We start from the raw sequence: 13,219 nt of genomic DNA on the forward strand, positions 1-13,219 counted from the left end.
CAGAAGTGACGCTGCCCCACTCACTACAAGGCAATCCATCCTGTTACTCTCTCAAAAATTAAAGCTCTATCATAATAAGACTGTGTGTGTGTGTGTTCATCTATGTTTCCTCATTTCACTGGGATTTGACGTGGTTTTCAGCCATCGGAAACAACACAATCAAAACTAAGATGTGGAATATGATGGTCAAGCCATGTGGAAATAGCCCTTGGCATCAGCCATCCCTGCCACGTGGTTATTAGAAAGCAGTGAGGACAAATGTGTGGTGGAAGTGGGGGTCTGGCTGCAGGCAACAGTCACCCATTGCTCCTTCACTTATAGAAGTGCTGAGTGGACGGGCGATGGCCTCGTGGTGGACGTAACATCAGAGGCTCTCAGAAGCTGCTCTCATGCCTGCCGGTGAAAGCAGAGGCTGCAGCACCAGGAGCACTCAGCAGCTCTCTGAGGGCCAGGGAGGTGAGACCTGCGTGCATGGCCTCTGTCAGGCTCAAAGTCAAGTACGGCATTTGTTGTGTATATGTGTGTGCCCGTTTTCCTGCATAGTTCCGCATTTGTGTAGTGACTGAAGAGACCAGAAGGCACTGGATGCCCTGGACATGGAATTATGGGTGATTGTGAGCTGCCCGGAACTGAATTTAGCCTCTTGGCAAGAGCAGAAGTGCTCTCAACTGCAGAGCCATTTACTCCGTCCCTTAAAAGTCATCTTTAACTATTATTATTTTCAGTGGGACTTTTTTTTTAAAGAGGTAAAATACATAAAATTATTGTTAGGCCTGATGAAGAGACTTGAGCACAGGAATGACACAAAGTATTAGCCTCTCCATAGAGTCCTTGATAGCGCTGTCCGGGAGATTTTGCTCTATTAGAACGAAGTGGGCAGATTGTGAGGCTGGTGTCCTGTGACGGGAACCTAGTTAGGACTTGGCGCACTGCCTTATGGAAGCAAGCTGAGGGAGTTTACCTGCTGCTTTAAATTACTCCTAGAGGAATAAATCTTAATAAATGAGGTTGGCAGAAGTCTGAACTGTAGGTCTTAGGTTAGTAGTGAGAAAATCTCCCAATGACAATGTGTATACTGCTGTGAATTTCTGCATATAAAGAGGTGTCATAGAGGCTCAGGAGTTGGTGCAGGTTTAATGTAATGTGACTTATCTCTCTTAAAACCCCAAACCTTGTTATTTTTCATATTTTTAGAGTGATATATGCTATATAAGTCCAGAAATCTATACTTAGAGCAGTGTTGCTCTCGACAGCACTTTCTGTGTGATGTTGTCAGAAGTTAGCAGAAATGTTAGTCATTCAGCGCTCCTGTTTCTGCCCTCCACGTCTGTGAGCCATTGTCTTCATCTGTGAGCAATCATGTCCATTTACCTCAGTGGGCTCTCTCTCTCTCTCTCTCTCTCTCTCTCTCTCTCTCTCTCTCTCTCTCTCTCTCTTTCTCTCTCTGTGTGTGTGTGTGTGTAAGCTGTGACCAAACATATTGCAAATTAAAACTTGAATTCACTTTAATGCTGACTGTGGTACACAGACCTGTGATCCCAACCATTCAGGAGGAATTGCAAATTCGAGGCCTTTCTAGGCTATATTACAAGTTTAGGGCCAGGGTGGGAAAGTTAGCAAGATCATGTCTCAAAATGCAGATGGACAAAGGCCTAAGGATGTAGTTTGGTGGTACGGCGCTTGCACAAGGCCCTAGGTTCCATCCCCGCTCTGCAACAGCAGCGCTGAGATGCTCACATAGTCTTGATACTATGGGCAAAACAGTATAGTTATTTATCACAGCACACACACCACTTCTTATACTTTTATAATTCCTTCCCATTATTCCTCCCTCCACCCCTCCTTCATCTTTTACTCCTGCTCTTCTTCTCCTTCATTCCTTAGGTTATCAAACACAGGGGAAGTCAGAAAAACTGTTAGAGTCAGGAGGAGCCCAAGCAGACATGCCCACTAAATATAACGTGATTTCCTAGATTGGATCTGGGAACGATGGAGGACATTTGGTAAAATCTAAAGAAATTTGAATAAGTCAGGCAGTGGTGGCCCGTGTCTTTAATCCCAGCACGCAGGAGGCAGAGGCAGGCCCATCTCTATGAGTTTGGGGCGTTCTCTTTATAATTTGAGTTAAGGTGATTCGTGTTGTCATTCAGACTTTTGTATTTCTTTTTATGTTCATGGGACTTTTGTCTGTGTATGACTGTGTAGTACTTGTATACAGTGGCTACACAGGCCAGAAGAGGTGTCAAATTCCCTGAGACCAGTGTTATAATCGGTTTTGAGTCCCCCTGTAGGTGCTGGGAGTTGAACCCCTGTTTTCTGGAAGAACAGTCAAATTCTGAGTCATTTCTCTAGCCCTTATATTCTGATTTTAAAATCATCTGCCCATTCTTTTAAGTTCTAAGAAAGAGACACTAAAATGTATGATGATTGTGGGTTTGTATACTTTAGTTCTGTCAGTTTTCATTTTGTGTTTATCATTTTTTATATTAAATCTGTATATATTTATATTAGTCACTCCCAGATTCAAGGTAATAAACATATTTGCCTTGGTTTTGTCTAATCTTTCATGTAGGTTTGCTCTTTTTTTTAAATCAGCAGTATTGTGATATAATTAAATATATAATAAATCGCTATCTAATTTAAATTGTCTTCTTTTATGTGCATGGATGTTTTGCCTGAATGTGTATATGCACGTGCATCATGTGTGGGCTCCAGGAACTGGAGTTACAGTTGCTTGTGAGCGGCCATGTGAATGCTAGGAATCCAACCTGGCTCCTGGAAGGACGGCTGGTGCTCCCAGCCTCCGAGTCATATCTCTAGCCCCTATGTTGCTACTTTATAAATACAATTTTAATATATGTGTGCCAACCAGTCAGGCTGCTGCCAGGCTCAAGGTAATAACTATATTCAGTGCAGCGAGTGTCCTCGGCCCTCTCACAGTCCTTTCTTCCTCTGTCCCCACTGACCCAACAGATGCCCACTAATGTTCTCCATCACTGTAGGCTAATTCATGTTCTCCAGAGTTTTGTATTGCTGGGACTATGGTCTGAATGCCTCTTTGATCTGCTTCTTTTGCTGAAAATGATTATTTTGTATTGGTCTACATTGAAAGTGATGAGGGATATGAAAGATGGATCCAATCTGAAGGGCTGGAAATAAATATGTACTAAGTCCAGTAAACTCTGGAAAGTCTCAGCGATAGACTGGATCAAGAAGGGGAGAGACGATCTGAGCTTGAAAAGAAGGTGGGGATGGAAACAGCTCAACGGTGGCACAGATGGAATAGTCAGACGGAGCCAGGAGGAAATGCAGGATATATACAGCTCAGACGAGACCAGCGCTCGCTCTAAAGGCAGGGAAACATTTTCAGAAGGACCAAACAGAAAATTTCCTGGAGATAGGAGAACATACGAGAGGCAATTAGGGCACCAAACAGACAAGCCCAAATGTTACGGTTAAAATACGGAATACACAGAACAAAGCAGTTAGATTGAAACTGCCAACCCAGAATACTAAACTCAGCAAAGCTGTCTGTGATAACTGAAGGAGAAATAAAAACTTTTTGTGGTAAAAATAGACTAGAAGAACTTATGACTTCAGAGCCAACTCTACAGAAAATACTTGAAAAATCCTTCAGACTAAAGAGAAAAACAGATCCGTCCATGAGGCCACAGGAAAGAATAAATTACAGTAGAATAATACAGAATGAGAGGAAGATAAAAGACCAAACACACTACAAAATCAACAAAATGGCACATCTCCCCCTCTCTCCTTCTCCCCCTCTCCCCTTCTCCCCCTCTCCCCCTCTCCCCTTCTCTCTGTCTAGGGTTTCTCTACTATGATATAACTCTGGCTGTCCTAGAACTTGCTTTGTAGACCAGGCTGGAGGCTTGCGCCACCTTCTCCAGTCCCTGGCCCTAGAGTCCCTTTGTTTGTTTTTGTTGAGATGAGATACAGCCTTTTATTGCTCAGGTCGGTCTTAAACTAGCCATGTAGTTGAAGATGATCTTAAAATAACAACTCTCCTGTCTCCTATCTACTGAGTGCTAGAATCACAGATGTCTGTCATCATCCTGGCTCATGGCAGTTCTGGGGACACATTAGGGCTTGGTGCATGACAGGCACTTTACCAACTGAGTTTATGTGCTTGAATTCTTTAGCTGATATCTTAGGGTTTCCAGTAGCAAATAATTATTCATTCAAAAATATAATTGTTCTTAAATTTGATTAGATTACCCTAACTTCAATTGCTAACTACTGTTTTAACAGAATGTTCTAATGAAGTTTCAGCACAGGCACTAAGGTACAGAAGTGTGAACTCAGAAGGGATAGACTCTTGGATTTGATAGGTGCCCAGCCGTTGGTGTGACGCTTCAGAATAGTACTGGAAACTCTAAAACTCCTAGAAGGAGTCTTGTTAGAAAGAACATTTTGTGACGATTCTTCAGAAATCTAGGCTGTGGTCTCTTCCTCCTGTGCATGGAAGAGTCTCCAGAGCATCTCCATCCATTGGGGAGCACTGAGGCCTGTGGCAGCTCCTGGAAACCCCACCAAGGAGGGGCTGGAGAGATGGCTCCATGGTTAAGAGCACTGGCTGCCCTTCCAGAGGTCACAAGTTTGATTCCCAGCAACCACAAGGCAGTTTACGACTGTCCATATGTTCAGTCTTGGGGTTTCCTTCTTCTGTCTTCCTCCAGCACTGCATGCACAGGATACACATACATCCAGCAAGGAAAGAGCCATTGCTGGCCAGCAGCTGACAGCCAGAGCTGTGCAGGAAGAGCTGTGCAGGAGGTGGCTGGGTTGGGATTTGAAAGGATTTGTGAGTGCTCCGGTGTTTCCTACAGAGGAGGCTGAGTAGGCAAGAGGTAGCCCCACAGCTGTTGTGACTCCTGCCAATTTAGACTGCTTGGAGGGATGGGGCGGGGAGGGGTGGGGTGGGGCGGGGCGGCTCAAACAGTCTCAGGAATGACAGCCAAAAAGCTGTCCGGAGAGCTGCAGCCAAAAGGACTCAGAGGTTAGACTCTGAAGAACTCACAGAAATGCATCTGAGAAAAGTCAGCTCCAATCAGCCTTGTCTCTGTTGGCAGTGTCACCGATGTGTAATTAATGTCCTTGCCTTCCTTCCCGGCCTCGTTTCTCCCACACCCATCTTAGAGAGAAGGGACAGCTGGGGTGGGGATTGGGAAAGACGGGAAGCGGCTGATTCCAAGTCTTTTCTATCATGGCTGGGTCTGGAAAATAGTTACTGAGTGAAGGCCGGCTTGTTAGCTGGAGTGGCTGCAGGCTTTCTGTCGTTCAACATGAATAAAAAGGACCATGCAAATCTGCTAAAGTGCTCATCCAGTGACAGAGGAAACGGTTTCCTCCACAGATAAATTTAAGAGGAAAACCAGGAAACTACGTGATTGTATCTTCCCGTTGGTGCTATTTAATAAACTTGCAAGCCTGTAAGTTTTCACGTTTGGCATAGACTTAATGTCCTATGAGATCACTTATTTTTTAGCACAAAATTATGATTAACGACTATTATGGCTACTTAATACTTAGCTTTCAGTTTTTGGCTTTCTTTTGTATGCTTACAGAATCAGCAGGAAGGTGTGATTTCTAATTTTCAAGATTTTTTTTCTTGTGAAAGGTAATATATTTTTTAGAAAAGATATAACACCATGTATAGTTTTACCAAAATCCACACTCATCAAAGACTTTGGCAAGGGTTTTGTTGTGTGGCAGTGCTGTCTTTCTTCTGTTTTCTTGGGCAGTGTGTACTCTGACTCATGAACATTGGCTGTAACACATGCTCTTAGATTTCATGATGTGGTTTACTATTCAATGTTAGTACCTTGATAATAAAAGTGCCTTATCTAAGAATAGATGGAGTGTTCCAGTCTGCTGGGGTTTCATAGTGTATTCTCTCTTTTTGTTGTTGGTTGTTGTATTTATTTGTTTTTGAGACATTGTCTCACTTTTGGCTGTCCTGGAAGTCACCATGTACATCATCAAACTCATAGAGATCCTCCTGCTTCAGCCTCCTTCGTGCTAGAATTAGGGGCGAGCACCACCATACCTATCCCAGTAAACTGTGTTTTAAGCATAGATTACTAAGATTTTGAATGGGATTACACTATTACTATGAGTGATTTTTTTTTTTTAAGACAACGTCTTTGTCACTCAGGCTGATGGAAGCTCACAGCAGTCCTCCTACCTCAGCCACCCGAGTGAGCCACCATGCCTCGCAAAAACCTTTTATTCTAAACCACAAATAATTAGTAGGTGGTCATGATTATCCATGTTTCATTAAAATCAAATAAAACAAAAAATATTTGCTCTAGAAAAACTGAAAAATTCAGCTGTATACTGTGAAAATATGTACAAAACTAAAAATTTAAAGCAAATGTATGGGATTCTGAGTCAAATTTGTATACATTTATTTCCAACATTTATTTTACTTTCAGGTGATGGAAATTTCCAAAAGAGCATGACTCAGAGTGTGTGTGTGTGTGTGTGTTAATCCACATTAGTAAAGTCCTAAAAATTACTTAATAAAAATAGTTTTGAGAAGTTGTCTCAAGAAGTACATAAAATCAATCCAAATTCTTCATTGCAGCTCGCTCTCCCGTCTTGTCTGCAGACTAAGTTTTCAGTCTCTTCAGCTTCACACTGAACCTCTGCAGACAATGCCAGTACCTTCTTTCCAGTTTACTAGATTACCTCCCTGAGAGCCTCTGTTAATGTTTGTTCTAGATTGGTTCTTTGCAGATAGATGTTTTTCTTGGTTTAGGCTCAGGTTTGGGTGGACCAGGTTTCCTTGGCAGTCTGGCAGAGCATCCTGTGGTCTGTTGTTAGTTAGTTTGGAACTGTGTTGCATCCTCTGGAGGTGTTCTCTCCGTCACAGCACTGATGTTGGTGCAGCAAAAAGAAAGCAACAGGCTGGCAAGATGATGCTCTGTGGTCAAGATCGCTTGTGCTCCTGTGGGGACCGAGTTTGGTCCCAGCACCCAAAAGAGTTTTAAGAGAACAGTCTTTTTTCTGATAAAGGAAGAAAATTAGAATCATGGTTATTTAAGTATATTATATAAGTATCGTATAATTTAAGAACAAGTTAGCCAGGCGGTTGTGGTGTACACCTTTAATTCTAGCACTTGGGAGGCAGAGGGAGGTAGATTGCTGAGTTCGAGGCCAGGCTGGTCTACAGTGAGTTCTAGGGCAGCCAAGGCTACACAGAGAAACCCTCTCTCGAAAAACAGAAAGAAACAAACAAACAAAAAGCCCCCCCCCGGGGGGGGGGGGACGCGGAGAGGAATAACTTAAATTGCAAGAAAACAAAAAGATGGTGAAGTTACCAGTTTAGGCATCTTTATTTGGACATTAGTCATTGCAGTCTCACCTTTGTCAGAGCTTTTCATTAGGATGTGTGCTGCCCGGCATTGAGGTTTACTTTCCCAGCCCTGAGTAGTTGTGAGAAGGTATATGATTAATCCATTTCCAAGATATTTAAACCGACTCAGAAGGGAAGTGTCAGCTTCATCATAGGTGTGTCACACACCCTCATGTGTATAGGCTCTATTAGCTGATTTATTACACTGCTTGGGGAGAGCTTCCAGGCTCGATGGCAGGTCACTTGGTTCCTTGACCTACTGCTACGATTATTTATACCCTATGCTTTCTGCTTTTGTTTTTATTTTTATGGAATCAGAAACTATGACTTTTGATTCCTACAACTTTTTTTTTTTAAGTTGAGGAAAATAACATACTTGCAGGGAAGAAAATAAAACATTGTAGTTTTATAAATAATGGTGAAGTAAATACCCCAAAGTTATTGTCAATTTCTTTAGGACAAAAACCAACCAACTAAAAAACCAACCAAAGCAAACCAAACCCCTAAGTCCAGATGCTCCACAGATGATCACCCCTTACCTCCTTGTTCCAGAATGATCGTCAACTTTTCTCCACCGAGTTAATCACAGGCAGACTTGGGGGGGGGCTTATATCTGTACGCGTAGGTATCTGGAGGGCTAGCTGAGGGCTAGCTGAGATAGACTTGGGGTAAATCTGAGGCCAGTTAGGGCAACATAATCAGTTCTAGGCCAGCAGGGGCTACAGAGTGAGACCCTGGCTTACAGAAACATCCTAAAACACAAGAGTTATAGTCACTATCCTGATTTCAGTCACTGTCCTGACTTCAGTAGTCATTTCTTTACGTTATGACTTCCCTGGTATAAATTCCTAAACTAAATTGTGTGAGTGTGTCTGTGCATGTGTGTGTGCATGTGTATGTGGTGTGTGTATGTGTGTGTGTCTGTGATGTGTGTGTATGTGATATGTGTGTGTGTATGTGGTGTGTGTGGTGTGTGAGTGTGCATGTGTGTGTGTGTGTGTTTTGAGGATCTTACCATATCATCCAAGCTGACTCAAACTCCTTTTTCTTCTGTCTTAGCTTACTGAGTGTTCGGACCATAGGTATGCGCCACCATGTCCAGTTTTCTTTTTAATTTTTAATTTTTTTAATTTAATGAATTTTGTTTCATAGATTATAAATTGCTTAAAACCACAGATATCAATTAGACAAGGTCATAGAAGAGTGTTCAACTAATTTAAATGCACAAGCCTTTCAAGAATTCAACGAAATACAGTTGCTGTATGAATCACTGCTGGCCAGATATTTAAGCAGGTGGCATTGAGGCCTGCTGCTGGCTTACTGCAGCCTCTCCTCCCTCTGCCTGTCAGCATGCACCAGTGCTCTTCTTAGCAGTGACTTAGCCACCTTCCCAACCCAGTTTGCAGCATTGTGACGCTCTCCCGTCTTCTCCCCCAGCCTGGGTCGGCTCGCTGTCCATGGGCATGATCTTCTTCTGCTGCCCCATAGTGAGCGTCTTCACAGACCTGTTTGGCTGCCGCAGAACAGCTGTCGTGGGTGCCGCTGTGGGCTTCATTGGCCTCATGTCCAGTTCTTTTGTAAGGTAAGGACGTGGTCACTGCTTCATGTTGTTCATGAACCTTCTGGGGACTTCGCTGTTTACAATGAGAATCCCCTTAAAATCTTACCATTCCATAGATCAGAAGTGTTAAACACAGCAGCATGCCGGAGGCCGAACGTTGAAATACATTTGCCTGCAGGGGCCAATTTAGAATTCAGATTATATATGTTCACTGGAGCCAAGAAAGTGTGTTTCTGTTTGTCTTAATCTATTTACATAAATCCGTAAAGGAATCTAGTCGTATCTGTCAGTCATCTAAAGCTGTGGCTTCAGTTTGAAGCCCTGCCATCTTAGCTAAAGGGCTGAGTGATATTTAAAGTAATAAGCTTGATAGGAAAATTATCTTATTGATGAGAATAAGGTCTTTTAAGTCAGTGCCAACTCAGATAGAGAATTCCAGTCTATGGTTTAAGAAAATAATAAAAAGTTTTAAAAATATTAAAACATTTTCATATCATGAAAAATAAAGTGGTTAAATATACTTGAAAACTTAATGTCATAAATTACATCTATTGGAAGAAAAAGATGCAGGCCCCCAAAGACACTAATGTCAACGGCCACGCTGTGGTGTTCAGAGCTCTTGTCCACAGCTCTCATTGTGGTTCTGAGAATTTTCAGTTAGAGAAACACTGGTGTGTACTCTGCCACACAGGTTGGTAGCAGGAGGCCATTAGCAAGGAAAAGCCCAAAGACCATTCTCCAGCTAGAGGCTTGTCTCATCTCTGTCTCCCCTGCCTACCCTCGTGTTTCCTTAGTTGAAAACCATGATGCAGTCCTGAGTGGCGGTCAGCAGGGATCTGGCTTGTGGTGTGGCCCTGCTTTCTAAGTTTCTTCGTACTTATTCAGGGACACCCTTAGCTTCTCACGTCACTCCCTACACACACACACACACACACACACACACACACACACACACACACCTCTTCCTCAGTCTAAGCAAGCAGTTAGTTTTTGTACTTTTCCCTTCAAATTTTACTCGGGTTCCTTCAAATTATACCTCTTAGTAGCATAAGAAGGTTCTCATCTTTAAAGACCGTTTCAGATTACATCCAAACTTCTTATTTAAAAAAAAAAAAAAAGAAGTTTGTTTGAGATTCTGCAGGTACTGATGTCCTGACTGTGACTTTACCACTTGCTGAGGGCTCAGAGGGAACTGCTAGGAAGAAAGCCAGTAGAGGGTCCCCAGCTGAGTAGGAAGTCGCACAGATAAATACCAAGCATTTGTTTTTCAAACCTTTTTGACTTGCAAAAGAGAGAGAGAGAGAGAGAGAGAGAGAGAGAGAGAGAGAGAGAGATTGTAACCAGTTTGTCCTTCTCCTTTTAACGCCATATCTCCAGGAGAAGTCCAGGAGAAGCATTTCTGGAGACCACATTGATCTTAATATATGTAATATCCTGACATGACTTAGTTTCCTTGTTTAACCTGCCAGTGAAAGGCTGTCAGATCATCATAGAGTGTCACAGAGAAAGCTGGTGCAAGTTACCAGCATAAGGTGGCAGGTCCACTTTCCTGTGACTCTACTTCTCCCTTTTAGGGAGCCTTCTCTAGCACACTGGTCACACCAGTGTCCTGGCTCCAAATCCTGTATGCATGATTAGAAAACCTAGTAGTCTTACTGACTTACACTGAAGTTACATGTCCAGCCTCGACCACTGAAAGCAGCTGTTTGTCCTGAGGACAGACTTGAGTGACAGAGGTTCTGTGAGAACAGTAACACAAAGGTACACAGGAAGATGTGAGGACAATCTTGGTAAGTGCACAAGATTTCAACTCATGCTCCAAAGACAGCTCCTGCTCCCTGTCCATGCCTGTCTGGCTTTATCGTCTCCGTATTGTGGAGTCAGTCCCTGTGGCCCTTGCTGTTTGTGATAATGATCCTATCAATACTGTTCCTAATACATATATATTGAGGGAGGCAGAGAAATGTGTGATATATTTTACTTTTTCTTTAAAATTGTTTTAAATTTTTGAGAATTCAAGAACTTGCAATTATTTTGGAAAACTGCTTATGTGGAAAATTTCATACAGAATGAAGCACTGTGAACCCAAGGCTAATCTCTGCCACAAAGTGAGAGACTTTGTCTAAAAAACAAAACAGACAACTTCCCCCTCCAACCAAAAAGAATGAAGCAGGGGCTGGAGAGATACCTCTGTGATGGAGAACGTTGGCTGCCCTTGCAGAAGACCTGGGTTCAGCTTCCAGCAGCCACATAGTGGCTCACAACTCCAATCCCAGGGCATCCAATGCCCTCTTCTGACCTAAGTCCCAGGCACACGCATGGTGGACAGATGTACATGCAGGCAAAGCATCCATACACATAAATAAAATAGTAATAATTAAAGTATATTTTTAAAGTGAAGCATTATTTGTTCTGTACAGTTCTTACTGGGACTAGACATAGGACTTTCTTTAAGCAGACCGTGAGTAACTTGAAGCCACAAACACTTTTCCACCAGGTTTCTGTTTATTGTGTCTGTTGAGTCAAGAGTAGAGATTTGGTCAGTAGTCATCACAGCGAGGTGAGATTAATCTGAAGGTAGAAGGAAGAACTGGGTGTGAGCTAATCAAGGGGGAAGGGCCCCTCAGAGGATTGCCAGCATGCCTTAATTTGGTCAGATCTGAGTCCATGTGATTACCTCAGTATACTGGTCGGTGAACATTACTGTCCAAAATGTAATTATTAACCAGCTCTGTCTTTCTTATTTAGTTTTACTACTGATAAATAGCCTTTTGAATTGACTTTGCAAAAAGAAAGAAACAGACACCTTTTAACTTGTTTTCTTTTAGTCCTTATCTAAATTGTTTCAAAGCGCGTACCCCTTCACTGTCCTAAGAGACGTACAGTTATTTGATTAAATTAAAGATTCTTATATTCTTTCTTATTCTCTTGAGACATAAGAAGTTACTTTAAAAGCTTGCCGTCTGAAATCACTACTGAGCACACTTGATTCAGTCTTAGTGCAATCAAAGTATGATTTCTTGTTATCTTGCACAATGCTGGGAACAGGGCAAAGCAGGGCGAAGGTTGGTTGACAGCCCCGGGCCAGTGTGGGTGGGAGGGAGTACAGCTGCTCGTCCATGCGAATGTTCTTGACAGAACACTGCGGAGACGGTACCAGACCGCCTCTTCTTGGACTATATCGCTTAGTAAGCACCTGGGAAGTACCATTAAAATAATGAGTGTGCATAGTTAAAATGTAATTTAAAAGTATTATTGAACAAGATTTTATTGTCCCTTCCTGGCAGCTTTTTTTCTGAGCTGTGCAGAGCATAGTTCTTACTCAATGCAGTATATGGTTCAGCAGAAATCCTTGGCAGGAAACAGGGAGCAAGGCACTGACGACCTTAATGGTCACTTTTCACACATTCAGATTAAATGAAAATCTTTTACTGCTGTATCCTTCATTTATTAAGCCTTTCCCCATTTTTGTTCTTTATTTTCAGAAAGCATTGACAAGATCTGTTTTTGCTAAGGGAACTCCTTGTAAGACTTGTTCTTCATTTTATGTGCATGAGTGTTTAACTGCAGATGTGTGTGTACCACGTGCATGGCTGGTGCCCACTGAGGCCAGAAGAGGCCATCTTTGATGCCTCTGAAGTTATGGTGGTCACGAGGTGCCATGAGGTCAGGAACTGAGTCCAGGCCCTCTGCTAGAGCAGCAGATGTCCTACACTGCTGAGCTGTCTCTCCAGCCCCTGTAAGAGGTTTTCTTCTACCAAGCACCGCCAAGAAAGATGAAAGCTCTGTTCTGTCTCTTTCATCTTTCCACAGCTCCATCGAGCCCCTGTACCTCACCTATGGAATCATCTTTGCCTGTGGCTGCTCCTTTGCCTACCAGCCGTCACTGGTCATTTTGGGACACTACTTCAAGAAGCGCCTGGGCCTAGTCAACGGCATCGTCACGGCCGGCAGCAGCGTCTTCACCATCCTGCTCCCTTTGCTGTTAGGGAACCTGACCAGCACCGTGGGCCTCTTTCACACACTGCGGATCCTCTGCGTCTTCATGTTCGTTCTCTTTCTGGCTGGCTTTACTTACCGACCTCTTGTTCCCAGCACCAAAGAGAAAGAGAGTGGTGGCAGCAGAAGCTCCTTCTTTTCCCGGAGAAAGCTTAGTCCTCCAAAAAAAATCTTCAACTTTGCCCTCTTCAAGGAGACAGCCTATGCAGTGTGGGCTGCTGGGATACCGCTTGCACTTTTTGGATACTTTGTGCCTTATGTTCACTTGGTAAGTATGCATC

At 43.0% G+C, this 13,219-nt stretch overlaps 1 protein-coding gene across 1 annotated transcript in view; it reads left to right on the forward strand.

Moving 5' to 3' along the window:
* The window catches only part of Slc16a10 (solute carrier family 16 member 10), a 113,800-nt gene that overhangs the window by 60,668 nt on the left and 39,913 nt on the right, over positions 1–13,219 (forward strand). The window contains exons 2-3 of the mRNA XM_028768989.1: positions 8,816–8,960; positions 12,753–13,206. Coding sequence (XP_028624822.1) covers positions 8,816–8,960; positions 12,753–13,206 — 599 coding nt within the window. The remainder of the gene's footprint in view (positions 1–8,815; positions 8,961–12,752; positions 13,207–13,219) is intronic.

This window comes from Grammomys surdaster, unplaced genomic scaffold, assembly GCF_004785775.1.
Source record: "Grammomys surdaster isolate TR1022 unplaced genomic scaffold, NIH_TR_1.0 190, whole genome shotgun sequence".
Lineage (NCBI taxonomy): Eukaryota > Metazoa > Chordata > Mammalia > Rodentia > Muridae > Grammomys > Grammomys surdaster.